The sequence below is a fragment of the Lolium rigidum genome, chromosome 4 (assembly GCF_022539505.1).
Source record: "Lolium rigidum isolate FL_2022 chromosome 4, APGP_CSIRO_Lrig_0.1, whole genome shotgun sequence".
NCBI lineage: Eukaryota > Viridiplantae > Streptophyta > Magnoliopsida > Poales > Poaceae > Lolium > Lolium rigidum.
Window position 1 is genome coordinate 46,889,122 of NC_061511.1, and position 24,070 is coordinate 46,913,191.

Below are 24,070 nucleotides of genomic sequence, written 5' to 3' on the forward strand. Positions count from 1 at the left end.
AGAAGGGGATGCCTTGGGCATCCCCAAGCTTAGATGCTTGAGTCTTCTTAAAATATGCAGGGATGAACCACGGGGGCATCCCCAAGCTTAGACTTTTCACTCTTCTTGATCATATTGTATCATCCTCCTCTCTTGACCCTTGAAAACTTCCTCCACACCAAACTCGAAACAAACTCATTAGAGGGTTAGTGCATAATTGAAAATTCATATATTCAGAGGTGACATAATCATTCTTAACACTTCTGGACATTGCACAAAGCTATTGAAAGTTAGTGGAACAAAGAAATCCATCAAACATAGCAAAACAGGCAATGCGAAATAAAAGGCAGAATCTGTCAAAACAGAACAGTCCATAAAGACGGATTTTTCTGGGGCACTTAACTTGCTCAGATGAAAAAGCTCAAATTGAATGAAAGTTGCATACATATCTGAGGATCACGCACGTAAATTGGCAGATTTTTCTAAATTTCCTACAGAAGGGCTGCTCAATTTCGTGACAGTAAGAAATATGTTTCACGCGATAATCCAAATCTAGTATCAACATTACTATCAAAGACTTTACTTGGCACAACAATGCAATAAAATAAAGATAAGGAGAGGTTGCTACAGTAGTAACAACTTCCAAGACTCAAATATAAAACAAAAGTGCAGAAGTAAAATAATGGGTTGTCTCCCATAAGTGCTTTTCTTTAACGCCTTTCAGCTAGGCGCAGAAAGTGTGAATCAAGTAACATCAAGAGATGAAACATCGACATCATAATTTGTTCTAATAATAGAATCATAAGGTAACTTCATTCTCTTTCTAGGGAAGTGTTCCATACCTTTCTTGAGAGGAAATTGATACTTAATATTACCTTCCTTCATATCAATAGTAACACCAACGAGTTCGAAGAAAAGGTCTTCCCAATATAATGGGACAAGATGCATTGCATTCAATATCCAAGACAACAAAATCAACGGGGACAAGGTTATTGTTAACCGTAATGCGAACATTATCAATCCTCCCCAAAGGTTTCTTTATAGCATTATCAGCAAGATTAACATCCAAATAACAATTTTTCAATGGTGGCAAGTCAAGCATATCATAGATTTTCTTAGGCATAACAGAAATACTTGCACCAAGATCACATAAAGCATTACAATCAAAATCATTGACCCTCATCTTAATGATGGGCTCCCAACCATCTTCTAACTTCCTAGGAATAGAAGTTTCAAGTTTTAGTTTATCTTCTCTAGCTTTTATGAGAGCATTTGTAATATGTTTTGTAAAGGCCAAATTTATAGCAATAGCATTGGGACTTTTAGCAAGTTTTTGTAAGAACTTTATAACTTCAGAGATGTGACAATCATCAAAATCTAAACCATTATGATCTACAGCAATGGGATCATTGTCCCCAATATTTTGAAAAATTTCGAGCGGTTTTATCACAAACAGTTTCAACAGCTTTAGCAGTTTCAGGTAATTTTGAACGCTTTGCACTAGGAGTAGATACATTGTCAACACCAATTATTTTACCATTGATAGTAGGAGGTGTAGCAACATGTGAAGCATTATCATTACTAGTGGTGGTAATAGTCCAAACTTTAGCTACATTATTCTCTTTAGCAAGTTTTTCGTTTTCTTCTCTTTCCCACCTAGCATGCAATTCAGCCATCAATCTAATATTCTCATTAATTCGAACTTGGATGGTGTTTGCTGTAGTAAATTTTTTATTATCATTAGCATAACTTTCAATTTTAAAAGATCAACATCAGAGGCAAGTCTATCAACCTTAGAAGCAAGAATATCAATTTTATCAAGCTTTTCCTCAACAGATTTGTAAAAAGCAGTTTGTGTACTAATAAATTCTTTAAGCATGGATTCAATACCAGGGGGTACACTCCTATTATTGTTGTAAGAATTCCCATAAGAATTCCCATAACCATTACCATTATTAGAAGGATATGGCCTATAGTTGTTACCAGAATTATTCCTATAAGCATTGTTGTTGAAATTATTATTTTTAATGAAGTTCACATCAACATGTTCTTCTTGGGCAACCAATGAAGCTAAAGGAACATTATTAGGATCAACATTAGATCTACCATTCACAAGCATAGACATAATAGCATCAATCTTATCACTCAAGGAGGAGGTTTCTTCAACAGAATTTACCTTCTACCTTGTGGAGCTCTTTCAGTGTGCCATTCGGAGTAATTTATCATCATATCATCAAGAAGCTTTGTTGCCGCCCCCAAAGTAATGGACATAAAGGTACCTCCGGCAGCTGAATCCAATAGGTTCCGCGAAGAAAAATTCAATCCTGCATAGAAGGTTTGGATGATCATCCAAGTAGTTAGTCCATGGGTTGGGCAATTCTTCACCAAAGATTTCATTCTCTCCCATGCTTGAGCAACATGTTCATTATCTAATTGCTTAAAATTCATTATGCTACTTCTCAAATATATAATTTTAGCGGGAGGATAATATCTACCAATAAAAGCATCCTCACATTTAGTCCATGAATCAATACTATTTCTTAGGCAAAGATAGCAACCAATCTTTAGCTCTTCCTCTTAAGGAGAAAGGAAACAATTTCAATTTTATAATATCACCATCTACATCCTTATACTTTTGCATTTCACAAAGTTCAACAAAATTATTAAGATGGGCAACAGCATCATCAGAACTAACACCAGAAAATTGCTATCTCATAACAAGATTTAGTAAAGCAGGTTTAATTTCAAAGAATTCTACTGTAGTAGCAGGTGGAGCAATAGGTGTGAGGAAATCATTATTATTTGTGCTAGTGAAGTCACACAACTTAGTATTCTCAACAGTTCCCATTTTAGCAGTAGTAAATAAAGCAAACTAAATAAAGTAAATGCAAGTAACTAATTTTTTTGTGTTTTTAGTATGGAGAACAAGACAGTAAATAAAGTAAAACTAGCAACTATTTTTTTGTGTGTTTTTGATATAAGAGCAAACAAAGCAGTAAATAAAGTAAAGTAAAGCAAGACAAAAACAAAGTAAAGAGATTGGAAGTGGGAGACTCCCCTTGCAGCGTGTCTTGATCTCCCGACAACGGCGCCGGAAAAAGAGCTTGATGCGTGTAGTTAACACACGTCCGTTGGGAACCCCAAGAGGAAGGTGTGATGCGTACGGTAGCAAGTTTTCCTCGATAAGAAACCAAGGTTTATCGAACCAGCAGGAGTCAAGGATCACGTGAAGGTCGTTGGTGAAGGAGTGTAGTGCGGCGCAACACCAGGGATTCCGGCGCCAACATGGAACCTGCACAACACAATCAAAGTACTTTGCCCCAACGTAACAGTGAGGTTGTCAATCTCACCGGCTTGCTAAAAACAAAGGATTAACCGTATAGTGTGGAAGATGATGTTTGTTTGCGAAGAACAGTAAAGAACAATTGCGGTAGATTGTATTTCAGATGTAAAGAATGGACCGGGGTCCACAGTTCACTAGTGGTGTCTCTCCCATAAGATAAATAGCATGTTGGGTGAACAAATTACAGTTGGGCAATTGACAAATAAAGAAAGCATAACAATGCACATACATATATCATGATGAGTATTGTGAGATTTAATCAGGGCATTACGACAAAGTACATAGACCGCTATCCAGCATGCATCTATATATGCCTAAAAAGTCCACCTTTAGGTTATCATCCGAACCCCTTCCAGTATTAAGTTGCAAACAACGGACAATTGCATTAAGTATGGTGTGTAATGTAATCAACACAAATATCCTTAGACAAAGCATTGATGTTTTATCCCTAGTGGCAACAACACATCCACAACCTTAGAACTTTCTATCACTGTCCCAGATTTAATGGAGGTATGAACCCACTATCGAGCATAAATACTCCCTCTTGGAGTTACAAGTATCAACTTGGCCAGAGCCTCTACTAGCAACGGAGAGCATGCAAGAACATAAACAACATATATGATAGATTGGTAATCAACTTGACATAGTATTCCATATTCATCGGATCCCAACAAACACAACATGTAGCATTACAAATAGATGATCTTGATCATGATAGGCAGCTCACAAGATCTAACATGATAGCACAATGAGGAGAAGACAACCATCTAGCTACTGCTATGGACCCATAGTCCAGGGGTGAACTACTCACACATCGATCCGGAGGCGATCATGGCGATGAAGAGCCCTCCGGGAGATGATTCCCCTCTCCGGCGGGGTGCCGGAGGCGATCTCCTGAATCCCCGAGATGGGATTGGCGGCGGCTGTGTCTGCCGGAAGGTTTTCCGTATCGTGGCTCTCGGTGTCGGGGGTTTCGCGACGAAGGCTTTAAGTAGGCGGAAGGGTAGGTTTAGGGGTGACACGAGGGCCCCACACAACGGGCGGCGCGGGCCCTAGCTCGGCCGCGCGGCCTGGCGTGGCGGCGCCTCGTCGCCCCACTTCGTAATCCTTTCGGTCTTCCGGAAGCTTCGTGGAAAAGTAAGACCCCGGGCGTTGATTTCGTCCAATTCCGAGAATATTTCCTTTGTAGGATTTACTGAAACCAAAAACAGCAGAAAACGAGCAAGCGGCTCTTCGGCATCTCGTCAATAGGTTAGTGCCGGAAAATGCATAATAATGACATATAATGTGTATAAAACATGTGAGTATCATCATAAAAGTAGCATGGCGGGCCATATTACTGGGGGCGGCGGTGCGGATTTCCTGGGGGCCATATTCCGCCGAAACGGGCCGGCCCGAATACGAGGCCTGCCCCGTATCCCGCCGGAATTTTACGGGGTGGGTGGATTTTAATGGGCCTGTTAGAGTCCTGAGAAATAACATCATGCTTCAACAGGGTCGTTCTCGAATCATAAGTGTGTCACTCTACGGTGCGGGACCTGGAGATCCATAATAGCTCCCACATATTCAACGATGACTTTGTGATCGAAAGAACCATTTACATACGATACCGATTCCCTTTGTCTCGCGATATTTTACTTATCCGAAGTTTGATCATCGGTATATCTATACCTAGTTCAACCTCGTTACCGATAAGTACTCTTTACTTGTACCGTGATATGATATCCCTTGTGAGCCAGTCACATGCTTGCAAGCTAGTTGGATGTCATTCCATCGAGAGGGCCCGGAGTATATCTATCCGTCATTTGGATGGACAAATCCCACTATTGATCCACGTGCGTCGACCCTATACTTTCCGAACATTTAATGTCATCAAAGCATCCATCCGGTGTAGGTGATTTACATGATCTCATGGTCGAAGGATTAGGTTACTATGTATCTTTAAAGCTTGAAGCACAACGAACTAAATGACTTGATCATATGCTACGCTTATTATGGGTGTATTTTCATCACATCATTCACCTAATGATATGATCTTGTTATTAATGACATCCAATGTTCATGATCATGAAACTATGATCATCTATTAATCAACAAGCTAGTTTAACAAGAGGCAAAACACACAAGTATTAATGTTTCAGGTTAATACAATTATAGCATGGGATGCAAACATTTATCATAAACACAAAGATATAATAATAACTATTTTATTATTGCCTCTTGGGCATATCTCCAACAATAAAGCATATGGAAAAATATAGGAATTAAACAATCATGTGAAGAGGGATTTTCTTGATAGCCTCAAATAGTTAAACACTAGCCTAAAATGGTTTTCCAACTTAAGAGGTAGAATTCCACATTTTAGAAAAACTTACCAAGAAAATGTCTCACACACAAGATCCACAAAGATATTAGCAATGAAGCCATTAGAGAAAATCGAACTTGTTTGAGAAAACATGCCACATAGGAATAAGATAATTTGCAACATAAATTATATGTGACACAACCTCAAATATACACATTTTAATGGCTTGTAATATGCAAAAAACATAATACTCCCACATAATGTGATAAAATATTTCTTCACATAAGAGGCAAAAAGATCCTACTAGAGATAATGAATGGACATTAGAATTTAAATTTCTCATGGGAATGTCATACCACATAGAGACTAGATAATCTTGCAATATAAATTCTAAGTGATATTCCTCATGTACACACATTTTTAGGATTGTGAAATTCCCAAAGGCACATCACTTCCCCAAAATGGGATAGTTCATTAATCACTCGCAGGAGCCATATAGGTAAAACAAGATACAAAGATGCTCCAACACAAACAAAAATACATGGTGTGCAACCTAACATAAATAGACTTGATTTGTCAAGATAAAGCAAGTAGGAAGAACAACATATACAAGCATAAGCAAGATACAAAACCAACACATGCAAAGGGATGAGTAACTTTCAATGTAAATAAATTGAGCACATGTTACCATAAGGAGTGTGAAAGATCATTACAAAAAAAACACAGTCCGCTATTGATTAAATTACATCCACCACAGAGTTTTGTTCACGCAAGAAAAATAGCAAGGATACACATGCTATTTAGTATGCTTTGACAAACATATAATTTTAAATTTTATGGGGAATCATTTTTTTTGCTTCAAATCTGTGGGGATTCTTTTTGAAGTTAATGAGGAAACCATTAGTTTTTGAAGTTCATTGGGAATATATTTTATTTTAGGGGTAATCTACATTTCTTTTGGAAGTTTTGGGGAAGCTACGTAATACTCTACTCTACATAATAGCAATCACGCGCTCCCTTATTCCCGCATAACTAGAAAACCATAGTATGGTCAAGATGTGTGCCTTGTTGGTCGATATGCACACCGAATCTATTCCCAACATTGTAGGTGCAATGATTATGTACACTGTCCATCCCTAAATAAATGATTTACCCTACCTCCGACTATTACAATAACGACATAGGTAAGACGGAGATGCCAACAAATAACACTCTTGTGCGTTTGAACCCTCGCTTTCGAGCCTATTATCGGTACGCAGACAAGAACTTACTAGTGCCAAAGAGTGTGAAAGATTATTATTGAACAACCCATAACACTTATGGATTAAAGTTTTGTTTATATCCGAGAAATAGCTATGTTACACATGTTTTTAGTTTGCTTTGACAAGCATATATTTTTGAACTTTATGGGGAATCAATTCTTTTGCTTCAAATTCATGGGGAAATCTATATTATTTTATTATTAGGGGGAATCTTATATATATATATTTGGAAGTTCACGGGAAAGCTACATAGTCGAGTATATACACATTTCTTCTATAAATGTTCCTAGACTACCCACTCATTGGAGGCCTTTGAAGGGGCAAATCAATCTGGTTCGTTGATTTTGGCCAGGCCGTACCAGCTTCACCCCCACTTTTCACCTCAACCGTTGGATGAGTGATTACTTTTGCCACTTCTTGCTTCTCTGAATAATCAATGACGAGCGGGACCGGATTGCTCGCAGGGCCAGCGAACAGAGGCAGCGACCCGTGAGTTTCTGTGTCGCTCGTTTTCGTGCCAAGGGGTGAAACCCTAGATCTCACCGTGGGAAAATATCTGCTGCTGGCTCCTTCCTTCTCCCAGCCCACGCCTCCTCTCTCCCGCTCCCGGTCGCCATGGAGAGAGAGGGGCAGGGCCGCCACCCACCCTCGCGTCCTAAAATCTCCTTGCCCAGGCATGCTCCCTCACCATCCTCCAAACCCTAGCCGCCGCAAAATCGGGTCATCGCCGTTGTTCTCCTCAAGGAGGAGCTGATCCGGAGGTGCTCGAGGAGATCGATCTCTACCGGCCCATTCTCGGCTCCATGGCGACTGGCAGCGGCGGTGCTCGCCCGCAGGTATGCCTCCTATCCTCTGCCCCGTCTTTGCTCTCTCCCTCCTATCTCACCTCCCTATCGTCTTGCGGCGTCCAGGCCGTGTGCTTCAGCGGCGGCGGCCATGGAGGAATCTGGCCGCGCGGCGTTGACCAAGGCTAGGGCTGAGCCGGGAGGTGCTCGAGGAGGTTGACCTCTGCCGGCTCGCCCCGACGTCCATGGCGACCGGCATGGGATGGGCGACCACACTGGCAGAGGCGCTTGCTGAGCGGGAGGGCGGCAAGAATACCCATGGCAGCATACTCTGCGCAGCCAGAAGGAGGTGCCGACGAGGACCAACATGCCTCTCGGGTAAGGACTCAACTTTCCCCTCTCTTTCTTCAGCGATTTTTGGCAAATTGTTTTGTGGGCGCGATCTGGTGCTGGTTCTGGCGTGAGCAACTGTGAACTGTGGTCAGATCCGTTAGTGGATTGTTGGATTAGGAGGGATTTCATGGACTGAAGTTGCTTCTTTTTGGACCAGTTCTTGATGGATTCTGAGGAGGATAAAAGCATTCTGAAACAGTAGAGTTATGGTGTTATCTAAACCATTTTCAAGGGGAGGAAGATGGATTCAGAGGCGGATCACTGGGCTATGAGGGATGTGGAGTAGAGTAATTGATGGATTTCTTGCAATGTACGGTTAGATAAACCACATGGTAGTGTATTTGTACTGGATTATATATATTATTTAAAGGTTACTTCTGCATGAGTAGTGGTTCTCTTAGTATATTGTTTTACAGATCCTTCATTTAAGTGCACGTAGTTTAATCTCTGTTCTTTAATGTTATAGCTATTTTACCATTGAAACTAGACCTTGCTCTGCTATTTTATTTTTAATCTTAATTCTTCCAGAATAAGTTTGTATAACATGATTTTTTACAAACTTGTCATTCTAAGGTTGCTTGAATGATTCATGGAAGTTAGAAGCTGGGGAATCTCAAAGAATGTATCTTATGGAAATCCCAGTATTGGCATGTTTGAGTCAGATTGTCGAGATCCAATAGAGAAAATCAATAGAATGAAGGGCAGAAAGAAACTAGCCCACATATTTCTTTTCCCAGAAAATTGATATATTCTCGTGGACTCCATGGCTGCTGTAGGTTTGCTTATCCTACTCACCTCTCTTGACATAGGCCCCAACATCATTCCCCTTTCCCGTGTTCTTGCTTGTCTTTTTTTATGGCTTGAGGTTATTGTTTACATTTTTTATCCTACCGTAATGTATTTCAGTTCATTTTATATCAGTTTAGATCGATATAATCATCCTTTTCTTCTCCCCTTAGGAATGGCTCTCTCTATTTGGTGGAACAGGAAGGGAGCAAGCAGGAAACGGTGAGAAAATTTTGGGTCTAATCGTTGCTGTTCTGCTTGATTTCTAATGATTTGTGTTGCTTGCTGATGCAGACAAGGTGAGAGATGATTGCAGAGGAGCGGAGAAAGGAATGGTGCAAAATTAGAGCAGTGGGTGAACGATGGTTGCCGCCGAGCAACCAGCAGCAGGTACGAGCTGGTATATGGTGCCTTGATGGCAGTGGGTGGACAATTGTCGCCAACGAGCAACCAGCAGCAGGTACGAGCTCGTGTTGTCTTGGAATGCTGATGGCTGCAAAATTATAGCAAGCATCTTGTCCGTGGCCTATAGCTTTGGATGTGGAAAGCAGTGTTTCTTATGATTCGCACATGCCTCTCCTCCAATCCATGTAGGCAAGAAGAAGGCTTATGCTCCAGTTGAGCTACTCACTTCCTCCACCCTGCAGGTTTGATTTTTTTCCCATATAGGTATATACTTGTAGCTAATTTTTCCGTTTCTCCCCTCTAGAATTATGATTTGATTACGAAGTGTGAGGAGAAAGCTGTTTATAATACTTCCTTCAAGGATGCATCAGCCAAAAATGATTCTTTGGCAACCATATTTATTTGTTTCATTCCTATCTAATTCTGGCCATCAACTGATTGGTGATTTACATGCAAACCCAATATGCATGCAACCTCTATATATTTGAGTTCCTTGCTTTGGTTGAAAATATATGTGCCTGAAGATTTCCCTTGATATGTTGGTCTACATGCTTTTTTTGTATATGCTTGCCATGCGATTAATTTAGATTACTTTCTTGCCATTGCATATCTGAAATTTCTTTTCGCTTATGATGGGATTACCTGTTGCTTTGCATTATTGGTGACCATTGATGTTTTCCTTGTGCAGTGGAGTCCATACTCGATGGTAAGCTTGATGGATATTGCAAGTGTGCTTGGACTGGTTTCTTGCGGGAGGCACCCTCAAATCGATCCTTGGTTAGTTGTGTTCCATTGTTTTTCACTGGCAAAACCCAGGGATGGTCAATATGAAGCTAACTCTGTATTACCTTCTTTTTTGAGCCTAAATTATCATATCATTTCCCTGAATTTAGTGCACATAACCTGATTTGAGTTTATCGTTCATCCTATAAGAGAGAAGGTTGTGTAGAGAGTTGCAATTGCTTGGCGTTCAAATTTGAATGAATATAGCAGCCACCTCTGTGTCAGTACAAAATGATATTGGTGAACTGAGAACAATATGCAAGAATCACTAGAACAACACTCGAACGTGCAATGTTGAATCAACTGCTTGTAAGGGGTCAGATAAATAAAGCGGATTCTTGGGCTTTAACTAGGCTCAAGCTGGAAGTATTAATTTAGGCCGGTCGGATAAATAAGGTTATTGTTTAATCCGTGGGTACGAGTTCAGCGTGTATAAATTTAAGAAGCAACTAGGTCAGATGTGTAATTAACAGGTAGGATGCAAATGGATATCAGTCAACCCTATTTATTAAAACATTTGACTTCACTTCTCATATGGGTTTGGTGTTAACAGTTACATGATTAATTAACGCTCAGTTCTTGATGTTTACTTCCAACTAAAAAAGATAGCATGATAGTATGAATTTACTTCAAACTGAACTGAAACAGAATTGTGATGGATTTGTAGGATAATCTCTCTCTCTCTCTCTCTCTCTCTCTCTCTCTCTCTCGCTCCCTCCCTCCCTCCCTCCCTCCCTCCCTCCCTCCCTCCCTCTCGGGTGTGGTTAATACACAAAGGTAAAATTTGATAAGTTCATCTGCAGTGTATAACCGTCATTAGTCAACATGGTTCAGTGTGTGCCGAGGGCAACTGCATCATTTTTTATGAATTAAATTTAGCATCATTTTATTGTTTCAATGATTCCATCTTAATATCTATGTAATGTGCTGATGGAATTATTTCAAACTTTACCGCCGGGAAGCACAAATGCGATAAATTGGTAGCTGCTTGGACCATCTGCTTCTTGCAGTACCAGGTTAAAACGAATTTATGGTTCTTGTGTAACCATCTCACTGAAATGAGGGAACGTGAGAGGTGTTTGTGGTCAGTAGACTTCTCACTTGGCACCCAATTAATATTCTTGCACTGCTTTTGCTTCTTCATTTACATGTACTCTGGAGATTTCTTTATTACAGTTTTGAAATATATTGCTGAAATTTATGGGCCTAGGCCAAGTGACGATTGCTCTTGACAAATGATTGTATTTCTTGCACTACAATCTGTTAATGCTTTTTTCGTAGTTGGGATTCGTGCTGCCATTATTTCATATATGATTTACCTCTTTCATAATGGGTGTTTTACGGATTCCACTAATTTTATGTAAGCAATATTTCTTGAACAATTTTACTTAGCTTGCTTTGTTGTTGTGTATGGCCAGGTTGGACTTGCTTTCAGAAATTTCGGGTTTGCTTGTTGTGCATGGTTAGGATGGACATGTATTTCCAGGCTTTAGTGTTCTGTTGAATAGGTTCGTTTCAATATATTTCATTTAATTGTCGGGATAATTAGACATATACTGTATATTTTCTTCCATCTGCACTCCCCTTTGCGCTTTTGGTTTGCAGTGAGTAAATATATATTCCCTCACATCCTTCTCTTTTGTCTACTGTTCTCAGGGATGTACTCTCCTTGTGCAGCAAGGGAACATGGAGAAGAGGAGCAGAGCGTTGTGCAGCAGGGGATGAGCTGCGCGTGGCATCGTCTCACCTCTGTGTAGAGGATGACCATGCAGGACAATGGGCTATAGTCGGCCCAAGGCAAGTACTTTTTTTTCTTCGTTTCTCTTTGTATTTGCTTAAAACCAATGTTCCTAGCTGAAGAAAAATGCCAGTTTGAGGGCTCAAAACCTAACATAAAAATTAGGGAGATTCAGAGGAGTTCAAGAGGTCACTTCCAGGTTTTTTAAAATATTTTGACAACAGTTTTGGATTTAAATTCAGATTCCAACAATAAGTGAGGAGCACATAAATGTATGTTGTGTGTGACGACAAAATGCTTTTCTTATTGTTATTACTTATTTAAAGTCATTGATAGCTTCATGGATCTTTGTATCACATGATGTGAACTCCTTACAAATACTTGCGTTTATAGAGCCAAGACCCTAAGAATGAGCTGATTCTAACACCCATGCAAAGTAAAAAATTATACATGTTAATATGCCGCAACTACTAAGGTAAGGCTTATGGTTTAGATATAAATGGCTTCAACATTTGCACCGGTTCATTTCACACATATACATGAAATATACTCATAATTTGTGTACAAAAACCTTGAGCTATACGGACTTATACATGGCTCATTGTGCGGTTACAGAGGCATACAAGGCGATAGTAGAGCTGAGTTTCGGCCAAGGGGCACACTAAAGCAAAAGTGTGTACATATACCAGGAGGAGCGTTGGGCTCATAATCAGTTCTACTCAGGTGTTACTACAACCAACCTAACCAGCTTGTCTTTGGCATTGGCTAAATTTTCATATAATGCATGTGTTATTGGTTTGCTTTCTTCCACACCACTTTGCTTTCTCCGGATACCATATAATAATAACAACTACACATTTCAACATGATGCCATATAAAGCTTGATAAAATCAATCTTCGGAAGAATTTTTTTCTCTACCGAAATCTGAAGGAATTATATAAGCATGTGTTATTTAACCAGAGATAAACTTTATCAGTTTAGAACAAGTAGCTTTGTTCACGTCTTCGTGATCAAGATAAAATTTTATTCCTCTTTGTTTCAAGGTGTGGTAACCTTTTCAATGGTGTTATCTAATTAAGCTCCTTAATAGGTATAAGTTATTTCTAACTTCATATTTCTATTTCCTTTTCAATGGTGTTATCTAATGTGCGCAGTTCTAGGAAAGAAGAGGTCAAGTGATGCCAGACAACAGCGAGCATGACGTGCAACGCACCCGTTGGGACAGGCTACCGGAGCGGTGTTCATGACCACTCGTGCATCTTGGGAGAGACGCCCGCATTAATGTACAACAAGTTGCCTGAAGCCAAGGTGAGCTTCTCTCGATCCTTCTGCCCCTATGTATGGTCTCTCTCTCTGGAGCCATATGCTATGGTTGAATGGTTTTGTAGTCACATCCCTGTTCTTGCTTGACTGAAATATTGGTCATCCAAATGGCATATTTTAAGAATATTGATGATGTTGTGGTAGCTTTTTTAACATCTAAAAGAGAGGGCTTCCAGTCACAAGGATTGTTAGCCGCATCCCCCTGCAGGATATTCTTGCTCATGTGGTTGGCGATGTTCCTATAATGAGCAATCACCATGTACTCGATTTTACAGACGCTGGCAACAAGGTGAATGAACAGGTGAGTTTCAGTGCCCATCTCAGTAGAGAATTTGCTTACCAAATTATGATGTTGTTTCTAACTTTTCAGTATCGTTGATATTGTTGATTAAAGGAGGCCCCCCTCTCCCCACACACACATAATCTCGACTTTCGCCTGTAGTCAACAGTTACAAAGTGCAAATTTTGATTTATTTTGCAGGTTCATCCATAAGGTAATGGTTTAAAGGTTCATCTGTCAGATATAATATGAGTCATTTGTTTCATAGATTATAGTACTTACTGTATCTGATTCTTGCAGGTTCATGGAGATCATCTGATGGATATTCTCATAGCTCTGGAAATGGACATCATCGATCCCATCCATAAGGTAATTATTTAAAGGCCAAATCTAACAAGCTTGGTCATTTTTTAGTATGTTCTTTATAGACACATAGTTCCGAGTTTTAGATCAAAACGAGATTGAAAGTGTATTTTTGGTACTTTCGAAGTGTGGTTCAAGGGTGATAGGTATTTTGTGTTCGCCTGATCCTTAGATTGGGGTGTCCGTGGGAGTCATTTATTTCCAATGGAATGACAATCTGATATGATATATATCTTGGTAGTTACACATGCTACCCCCTTGCTTTGGTCCTGGTAATAACTGATGCTTAGCTTAGTTTTATCCCCCTTGCTTTGCCTGTGTTCATGGAGTAGATTTCTTGGCTTCTTATGCATTGAAATAACAGTGAACCTCATGCTGCATGATACTGGCTTTCACGATTTGTATGTATTGTAGACTATTGTATTCTGATGGTGAACTCTTACGAGTGAATATTGCGGCCTTGATATATCATCAGCTTCTACTTTCTGTTAATTGCTTTATAATTATTTTACTCCAGGTCTCTAACCCTCCCACCAGAAAATGACTAGCCCAACCGCATCACTTGGGATTGCGTGAACCTTTGAATTGCCCCTACCTCTAATTCTTTGACCCTTCTGACAGGTTTGTATCGATAACGGGTACCAATCTTTTTTTCAACATTTTCGTTTTCCTCGCATGTAAAGTGCTCTGCATGTTAGTTAGGCATAAAGTAGATGGGTTCTACTATTTAGTTCTTATTTTTGCACAGGTTTCAGTGTTCCCAGTAAGTTTCAGTGCTTGATTTCCATTCATATTTGGTCGTTTCTCTATAAGAACAAATTTGGCAATTTTGTTAGTTTCATATACTCCCTGTAAAAAGCATAAAGTTGTTATGCCACCTGGTATTTCTTTTGTCATTAGCACTTTAGCAGTCATATGACCAGTATCTTGGCCGACAACGACCTGCATTGTGTCAAGAAAATGAGACAAATGCAAGGAATTTCCATAGTTGGTTTAGAGGTCTTGTGACAAGTTGAACACATGCCTATGTAGTATATTCAAATGGACATTTAATTCAGATTCTTGAGAAGTGAAATTGCATTTTTATGATGCTAACATTATGAAGTTACCTTACCTTAATCTGCAAATTGTACATTTTTTTTCTAATGATATTCATGGCTGTCTTTCTCGCAGATTGAGATTGGATTATCGTTATTTTTGAAATACATTTCTTTAAGTGTGTTAGGAATCTTAAATGACAACATTTTGTCTGAGGATTCTATTTTTTTAATATGTTATGTCCTCTCTCAAGTGTTAGGTAATCTTGGGGCGAGCAGCAGATGTCGTGGATGGCCGCGACAGAGTACTTGGTAGATTAGATGTGGTGGGAATTGAGTGAGGGTGTGGCAGATCAATGCGGAGGGTAGGGAGATAGATTAACACGAGAATCACGATGGGGATGGGTGGTATCAGCTGAGAATAGTGGTGAACATTATTTATATTGGGCAAACATTTGTAATACAGTAGTTTATGGTCCTGTGGTATCGGTTAAGGGGCTCAAAATCTGGAAACAGACTTTTTCTGTCTTGCTAATGTAGATTTTTTTTTAAATTAGTAATTGTTCTTTTATGCTTCTTTTATGATGCTACTCCTTTTGGTACAATAACTACAATTTGGCGGGAGCTTATACAAATTATCAAAAGCTAAAAAAATAGTGTGAAATTTTACTAAATTGTCATATCTAATTGTATCTTATTAAAACCGTTAAATTTTGAACTAATTCATAATGTTAAAGTAAGCTAAAACGTATGGTTTAAGGTCTAAATTAATTCTACCTTGCGCGATAGCGCAACGGGTCATCTAGTATGTTAATGGAGGAGGGAGGATGTGGATATTTTTGCCGGGACCGAAAACAAAAACAGGAAACGGCAGAGCGTGTGTGACGTGCGGGCCATGTCGAGGTGGCCCCCACGTGTCATGGTCTTCAGCCCCCGATACCGATAAGAAGGGGCGCGCATCTGGGCTGGGGCTGGGCGTGTGGTGGTCGCGTCGCCTGCCTCCTCCCTTCCTCCCACTCCGAGACCGAGGAAGAAGAAGAAGAGCATCTCACCTCGGAGCCAGAGATGTGCGGCGGCGGCAGGCGCGCGAGGAGGTGCTGCTGTTGCTAGGGCTTCGGATTTGGAAGAGCGGGCAAGGAGGAGGGATCTGGCGGGAGGAGCAGAGGCGGATCTGGCTGTTGAGGGGCGGATCTGGTGGCGTCTCGCTGGTCGGTAACTAGGCCTACCTCTGCCCGATCCCTTGTCGCCGCTTCCCGATTTCGAAATTTCTCTTTCCCCTTCCCCTTCCCCATCCCCTTCCCCTTCTTCTTTCTGGGGCTCGCTCCTTCTCTTCTTGCACCGGCTTCCCCCGGTTTCCCCCTTTGCAAGTTCTAGCGCGAGCCGCCGGATCTGGTCTGGAGGATTGATTCGTATCGTCCGCTCTCGCCCGCCTCGCTCCACCTCACGATTCCATGGCCACGATTCGCGAGCAGATCTGCTTCCAGTCCGCCGCGATTTTTGACCAAACCTTTCTTCTCTTCTCTTCTCTTCTCTTCTCTTCTCTTCTTTTCTTTGAACAAGTAGCTGCGTCTTATCTTACTTTATCTATCTATGATATATGATGAAATCCACCTGCGTGCCAAAAGCGAATACTACCAACAACAGATTAATCTTGTTTGATCAACTAACCTTTCTGTTTCTTCTTCTACCAGGTGGCTGCAGCGCAAGGCATGGAGCACTACACCATGAGGCTCGGCCCTGCCGCCGCCGCCGCCGCGCAGCAGCTCTCCTGGGGAGGGGATCCGCCGTTGCCCGACCGAAGGTCGAGGTTCTGGCAGATGGACTACGCCTCGCAGCAGCAGCAGCGCATCGAGGTCATATGCCCACAGCCGCGCCGCCTGTCCCGCCCTCCGTTCCTCATGGAGCCCGTCACCAGGGCTAGCGCCAAGCCCAACGGGTTCGTTCCTGCGCTCTCCCATCAGACCTCGCGCTCATCCGGTTATTAGTATATGACATGCTTGCACAAGTTGGATTGCTGATTGGCGTGTGTTTGCATATGGTCCTCGGTAGACATACAGCAGACATGGTGGTGTCATTGCATAAGCAACATGCTCTCTTGTGCTCTGTATGGCATGCTTGCATGGTAGCAAATGTACTTTTTTTTTAGAGGAAAAGGGACATGACATGTCTATAACCGTTGGAGCTGACGCACAAAAAGAAAAACAAAGTACTCAAGCAACTTGATATAGGGTTACATCTGGAACGGACGTCATGCATCATCGATTCAACGGACCAAAGATAATTAGTGCAATACAAACCATGCATCCAGGCAATGGTACCAAGAAACTTGATGTCATAAGGCTTATAACGGTTGATAGATTCTTTCTTTAATTAAACTGTTAAATAAATACACAATTAGAAGCTTGCGGAAGTGTAACATAGGCTCTGTATGCAACCAATTGAGCTTGCGCGTAGCGACAAACTAGGCAAGAAACATGGTTTACTTTCTGCAGAGCACATTCAAACTAGGCAAGAAACATGGTTTACTTTCTGCAGAGCACATTCCATTAATATATCTCCCGGTACTGTTATCCAAGTCCAGCAGCTTGAGAAATTAAGTAAGGAACATTTTGCGGTTTCCTCTGACCTATGTTCCTCGATTATTGCAGGACACTGCAAGTGTATAGAGCAGACTCCGCCTCTGATATCCTTGATCTCATCCTCAGCAAGGTAACACTCTTCTTGGTCCTTTTAAATTGCCAGACTCTGATTATTGTGTGCTGCATCATATCCTCAATGTCTGATACCAACTCTCTTTTTTCAGAATGACCCTGATGTTGATACTGATCCAGGCAGCCAGGTGACCTTTTTCTGTGGCTCGCCTCCTGTCCGCACTAACAACCCTGTTGTGAATGATCCGCAGTTTGGTAGGAACACACCTTCTTTTTCTCCTCTAGGGAGTAGCCCATTCAGCAAGATGCTCGGTGGAAGAGCTGAAGTAGGCTCTCCGTCTTGCGGGGCTAGTAGCAGTCCGAAAGTAAGGATCGAAGGTTTCGCGTGCGGGAACAAAGAGACCCAGTGTGCAGTGACCTTTGCCTGAGCAATTTGATCATATCCCCATTGACCCTAGCGCTATTTTGCCACCTCAACCAACCTGTAAATTTTCCGCCCTGAGGATACAGCTGGTTACTTAATTTTAAGTTAGTAGTACCTGTTGGAGTTGAGTCGTCATGAGTTCGTGGTCTGCCCACCCTACTGGTTGTGTGGCTTTTGGAACTGCACAATCGCAGCAGAGAGCTTCCGGATGTACATAAGAGAAGTGTCTCGTGATCTGTTGTCTTTGTATCTACATCTTGTAATGTGTTTTTAGCAAGTCAGGGTTCTGTGGGTGTGTGGTCAGTGTCTGTAAATACCGTCCTGTCCTGCATTCAGATGCATAATGGAGTAACTATTCTATTCTATTACTCCTCTTGTCTACTGGTCTATTATTATCGTAGCATTTTAGAAACTGTGAATCTGCTGATATTAAAACTCATCTGTTATTATTGTATTACTTTCCTTCAGTTCTCAGGCATCGTTTCAGCTCATTCTGTTGATTCGCATGTAACTTGACCAATCTTTATATTTCATGTATGTGCAATGCGTATTGTTGTAACAATGAATTGCAACTGTGAATTGTGCTTTGTCTGGTTTGGTTAATTAGTATTTTCTTGAATTTACTTTTTAGCTGGCTGGCTTTGAACCCATTTCTGGATCCTGCAGTGAGACAATATTTTGCCAATGGAGTATGGTCTCATTGTGTTTGTTCCGAAGCATGATTCTTGGTTCTTGATCTATTATTACCAGCATAGCCGACGTTGAAGGTCATTGATTCAGTGCTCTGTTGTAGCTTCTGTGAAATTATTTTTGCTGACATTGAACTCCATATGTTGGTCACATATAGTTTCTTCTGCATTGGTGTGATTTGTTTGGTGTTTATGAAATATACCGTGACTGAGATGATTTTTGCCAGTGTCGGGCATGTAACTTCACTAAGAGCATCTCCACCGGTAGCCCCCAAATAGGCGCCGGCACCTCTGTTTGGGGGGCATCGGCACAACATCCTCCATTTAGGGAGCTGCTCCCACACTGCGCTCCCAAATAGGCCCGATAGATTTGGAAATTTAAATACAAAAAATTAAATACAAATTTGCAACACGAATATTCATACGTAGTTCGAACGAAATTTGTACAAATTTAACGTGAATTTAAACTACAATACTAAAAATAAACATCTAGCGGCACGGGGAGTCGAAGGCGCTGAAATCCAGGTCGACGCCGCTGGATGTCCCGAAGGACCAGCTATCGGCGTCGTCGGCCTTCTCCTCCTTTGGCGTCGGCAGCTCGGATGGTCCGGCGAGGTCGACGGTCCGGCGAGGTCGACGTAGTTGGCGCCGTGGTCCCTGGCGGACCACACCGCCGCCTGCCGCGGGTCGATCGCGATGTGGCGATAGTCTTCGTCGACAGAGCGGCCGAGGATGAAGTTCTAGCCGGGGAACTCTTCCTCGTCGCCGTCGCCACGGAGGGCCGCCCGCGCCTCGGCCTCCTTCTCCCACAATGTCTTCTTCGCCGGCGGAAGTGCTCGGTGAGGTGTCCTCCTTGACGCGGGAGCGGCGGCCCGACCCCGTCGTCCGACGACCCGGAGCGGAGGAGGCACCCGCGCCGCGTCGTCGCGGATGACGACACCTCCGGAAGGAGGCGCGGGCGCGGCCGAGCGCGTGCGCCCGACGGCGGACGATCCGGTGCGGGAGGTTCCGGACGCCGCGGTCCGTGCCGGCGCCCCCTGCGTGGTAGGCGTCGGCGCCATGATCGCCGCCTGCGGGAAGTAGACCGGCTCCCGTTGCCCGCGGAAGCGTGGACGGTAGTCGTACTCGTGGAGCGTGGCGTCGACGTCGCGGCCGTACCACCAGGCACGGCGGCCGATGTTGTTGAAGCGGCCGCCCGAGGGATTGTCCGTCCGCGCGGAGCGCGACGACGCGCTCGTTGCTGAAGCGCTGTTCCCAGGACGGGCTGTCGAGGGCATTCTCCGGGAGGCTCCTCTCCTCGGCGTCATCTCGGAGCGCCGTTGCCTGGCGAGAGCCCGCGTCTGTGGTCCTCGCGGCGGCGATGGCGGCATGGCGAAGCCGCCGTTGGAGACGTGCCATCCGTGCGGCAGCTTGTACTGCACTGGCACGGGGATGCGGTGCCGCGATACAGCACGCCGACCTCGTCGTACGACAGCTGCATCGAGCGGAGGATGCCGCCGCCGCTGCCGCCGGCCTGGTCGTTGTGCGCCATCGCCGGGTGGTGGTTCGCGCGGAGGTGGGATGGCGGCGGCTAGGGATGGACGGCGGGGAAAAGAGAGGAGTGCGAGCTAGTGTGGTTTTAAGGAAGGCGGCGGACGCGCATTGAAGGCGCGTGGGTAAGGTAGGTGGACGCCGCGTGGCCAGTCGCCGCCCTCGCTGTTTTGGTTTCCATGCGGGAGGCCATTAACGCCGATGGTCAACCTCCCCACGTCGTTTCCGACGTGAACCGCCGTGCCCCCTCGCTGACAAGGCGCCCCCACCCACGAAAACCGTCGTTTCGCGAGGCGCCGGCGCACCTGATTCACGCCCTTGGCGAAGAGGCTGGCACGGGGTTGTCGACGATCCTATTGGGCTCCAAAATTGGCCGACGCCGTTTGGGGCGCGTTGGTGTGTGTCCATTTTCGCTCCCGGCCGCCAAAATGCTATCGAGCCGGTATCGGGGGCGTGTCTTTCTGTTGGACTAATGGTAACTATTTTGATGCATAATGTGTTATAAAAGCGACAAGCAAATAACGAAGAAGGATAAAGGGAAACGCAGCGGTGACATAAGATTTAACGTGGAAAACCCCTTCCAACACAGAAGGGAAAAAAACCATGGGCTCCAGCCAGCAAAACTTCACTATATCGGGGAGTGTTTACAAACGCCGTGGGTTATCTTATAATCTGATAAATCCTAGCCGGCGGCTTACACGATGTATATATAGGCGGTGCCAACGATACATACCGTACCGCGGGTCGTTAGAAGTTAGCCTCCCTTTAGTATATGAATTTGGATCACAATACAACATATTGAAGATACTATGCTGTTATATTAGGGTGGAGATTTGTGGCTCCCGGCCACCAGTGAACCTGTTGTTTAAATTTTTTCTTTCAAAAATCATATTCGTAGGTTTCAATTTCTTTTGGAAATAAATACGGGTGTAGGTAATGAGGTATCCCACAAACCTGGAAAATATCAATTTTAAATACTCCCTCCATCCCACGATGCAGGTAGTATCATCTAATTTTTTGACAAATCTTAAACAAACTTCATGAGACGGAGGGAGTACTTTGCATTATGAGCTACACAAAAATGATAAATATGTGGATGATCTGTGTTAGATTGATCTCTCTCCCCCGTGGGCCCAACGGCCCACCGGGCCCCTTTGACCTGCGTCTCTGATCGGGGCGCCCAACCCGTTATGGTTGGTGGGCCCCTGTCGCCAGCGCTATAGAGAGAGGTGGGGGGCCGGCGGCTCGTAGTACGAGGTTCACCGCGTTGCCGTACGCCCCACCGACAAACCAATCCGATCTAGGGTTAAGCGCGGCACTGACGGGAAGCTCCGCCGCCGCCGACACGACCTCACCGCCGACACCACCATGTCGACGTCCGACGGTTCATCCTCCAAAGGAGAAGGTAACCATTCCCCAATCTCGACCCCTCTACCTCTCAGTATATATAGATAGTTTATTTACAGAGACAGTTCTACCCGATATAGGATCTACTCTAGTTGTTCATCGGATCTAACAATGGTATCAGAGCTGGCTCCTAGTAGTAGATCCATTGATTCGGGAAAAGAAAAAAAACTCTAGCTTCCCCACCGAAAGAAAAGTGCACCGGCCAGGGCCTCGGGCCGCCGGCAAAGTAAGCGCCGCCGCAAGGCCGCGCCGTTCCTCTCGATCCTGGTGCGCATCGGCAAGCTGAGGCACCGGGAAGAAGAACTACTCTCTCTCAACCTGCTGCTACCGCGGCTGTGCGAGACGGGGGCAAAGAAAAGAAACCTACCGTGCTTACCGTGCTGTTGTTCACGGTCGCCGGCAAAGAAAAGAAGCGCCGCCTCTGCTCCGCTTGACAGCTACGCGCCCACCCTCGGGTGCACGCGCCGCCGGCAAGAGGGGCAGGGGGGCGCCGCCGTGTCTTCTCCGCCGTTGGCCATCAGGTCTAGTGGGTGGTGGGAGATGCAGGTACAGAAAAGAGCAAAGAGGCTGCGCGGCTGGCCGGGCAGGGGCTGCTGCGGGGCGCTGCTGCGTGCTGCCGTCGCCGGCAGTGAGCGCTCGGGGCTGTTGGAGATATGCCCAAGAGGCAATAATAAAGTGGTTATTATATATCTTCATGTTTATGATAAATGTTTACATACCATGCTATAATTGTATTAACCGGAACATTGATACATGTGTGTTATGTGAACAACAAGGAGTACCTAGTAAGCCTCTTGTATAACTAGCTTGTTGATTAATAGATGATCATCGTTTCGTGATCATGAACATTGGATGTTATTAATAACAAGGTTATGTCATTGATGAATGATGTAATGGACACACCTAATTAAACATAGCATAAGATCACGTCATTAAGTTCATTTGCTATAAGCTTTCGATACATAGTTACCTAGTCCTTCGACCATGAGATCATGTAAATCACTTATGCTGGAAGGGTACTTTGATTACATCAAACGCCACTCGCGTAAATGGGTGGTTATAAATGTGGGATTAAGTATTCGGAAAGTATGAGTTGAGGCATATGGATCAACAATGGGATTTGTCCATCCCGATGACGGATAGATATACTCTGGGCCCTCTCGGTGGAATGTCGTCTAATTAGCTTGCAAGCATGTGACTGGGTCACAAGAGATGACATACCACGGTACGAGTAAAGAGTACTTGTCGGTAACGAGGTTGAACAAGGTATGGAGATACCGATGATCGGACCTCGGATAAGTAAAGTATCGTGCGACAAAGGGAATTCGTATCATATGTTAATGGTTCATTCGATCACTAAGTCATCGCTGAATGTGTGGGGACCATTATGGATCTCCAGGTCTCGCTATTGGTTATTGATCGGAGAAGAGTCTCGATCATGTCTGCATAGTTCACGAACCGTAGGGTGACACACTTAAGGTTCGATGTTGTTTAAGTAGATATGGAATATGAGATGGAGACCGAATGTTATTCGGAGTCTCGGATGGGATCCAGGAAATCACGAGAAGGTCCGGAATGGTCCGGAGAATAAGATTCATATAAGGGAAGTCGTCTTCCGAGGTTCGGGAAAATATCGGTATTTTGACCGAAGCTTCTAGAAGGTTCTAGTGGGCCACCGATGGGCCCACCACCTCGGGAGGGGCCACATGGGCCGAAGAGGTGCTGCCTAGCCTAAATGGGCTGGGCGCACCATGCTAACCAGCCCAACCCCAAGCAAGCTTAAGGGACAAGTTTCCCATAACTTAAGGGCTAAGTTTCCCCGAAACTTGAGGGTCAAGTTTGCCCTTTTTGTGGGCCGGCCCAAGGAGGAAAAGTAAGGGCCAAGGCATCCCATGGCTGCTCCCTCCCCTATATAAAGAGGGGAGAAGCAAGGGTGCTTGGGGTCCAAGAACTAAGAAACCCTAGCCACCATCCTCTCTCTGTCCTTGCTCCTGTACCGGCTTGGCGAAGCCCTGCAGGAAATCTTCTCCACCACCACCACCACACCGTCGTGCTGTTGGGATTTCAAGAAGGATCTACTACATCCGCTGCCCGCTGGAACGGGGAGAGGACGTCTTCATCGACACCGTACGTGTGACCGAGTACGGAGGTGCTGCCCGCTTGCAGCACTAGAAGGACTACATCTCGAACTTGAGTTCGGCAAGAGTACGACTACATCATCCACGGGATTTGATCTCATTAACACTTTGGATCTTCAAGGGTACGTCTCTCATCTATCTCGTTGCTCAGATCTGGTAGATAAGATCTTGGTGGTATTCGTTCTTGCGGTAGAAATTTTTTGTTTTCCATGCAACGAACCCATCAGTGGTATCAGAGCCGTGTCTATGCATAGATCTGTTGCACGAGTAGAACACAATGGTTTTGTGGGCGTTGATGCTTTTGTTGTTCTTAGTTAGTGCACTTTGCATCTTGCGGGATGGTGGGATGAAGCGGCCCGGGCTAAATTTACATGACCGCGTCTCATGAGACTTGCTCCACGCTTGACATGCAACTTGTATTGCATAAGTGGCTTTGCGGGTGTCTGTC

The 24,070-nt window shown here is 43.9% G+C and overlaps 1 protein-coding gene and 3 long non-coding RNA genes across 6 annotated transcripts; all 4 read left to right on the plus strand.

Annotated features, from left to right (window-relative positions):
* The first annotated feature begins 8,628 nt into the window (after positions 1-8,628).
* LOC124708682 lies at positions 8,629-9,294 on the plus strand. The gene is made up of 3 exons (XR_007005261.1): positions 8,629-8,839; positions 9,027-9,075; positions 9,148-9,294. It is a non-coding gene; the product is annotated as an uncharacterized LOC124708682 (long non-coding RNA).
* Positions 9,295-9,939: 645 nt separating this feature from the next.
* LOC124708683 lies at positions 9,940-12,025 on the plus strand. Its single transcript, XR_007005262.1, has 3 exons — positions 9,940-10,035; positions 11,460-11,549; positions 11,698-12,025. It is a non-coding gene; the product is annotated as an uncharacterized LOC124708683 (long non-coding RNA).
* Positions 12,026-13,267: 1,242 nt separating this feature from the next.
* LOC124708281 lies at positions 13,268-15,339 on the plus strand. 2 transcript variants are annotated; one of them, XR_007005077.1, is made up of 5 exons: positions 13,268-13,404; positions 13,474-13,597; positions 13,684-13,752; positions 14,264-14,367; positions 15,038-15,339. It is a non-coding gene; the product is annotated as an uncharacterized LOC124708281 (long non-coding RNA). The 2 variants fall into 2 exon arrangements; XR_007005078.1 differs by having other exon boundaries at positions 13,498-13,597.
* A 430-nt stretch (positions 15,340-15,769) lies between these two features.
* LOC124708072 lies at positions 15,770-18,226 on the plus strand. 2 transcript variants are annotated; one of them, XM_047239759.1, is made up of 5 exons: positions 15,770-15,995; positions 16,475-16,512; positions 16,585-16,719; positions 17,432-17,492; positions 17,587-18,226. In XM_047239759.1, exons 2-5 carry the CDS (start codon positions 16,493-16,495, stop codon positions 17,860-17,862), a joined length of 492 nt encoding a protein of 163 aa, XP_047095715.1. In that variant the 5' UTR covers positions 15,770-15,995; positions 16,475-16,492; the 3' UTR covers positions 17,863-18,226. The 2 variants fall into 2 exon arrangements, with proteins under 2 accessions (XP_047095715.1, XP_047095714.1); XM_047239758.1 differs by having other exon boundaries at positions 15,770-15,991; positions 16,475-16,719.
* The last annotated feature ends 5,844 nt before the right edge of the window (positions 18,227-24,070 follow it).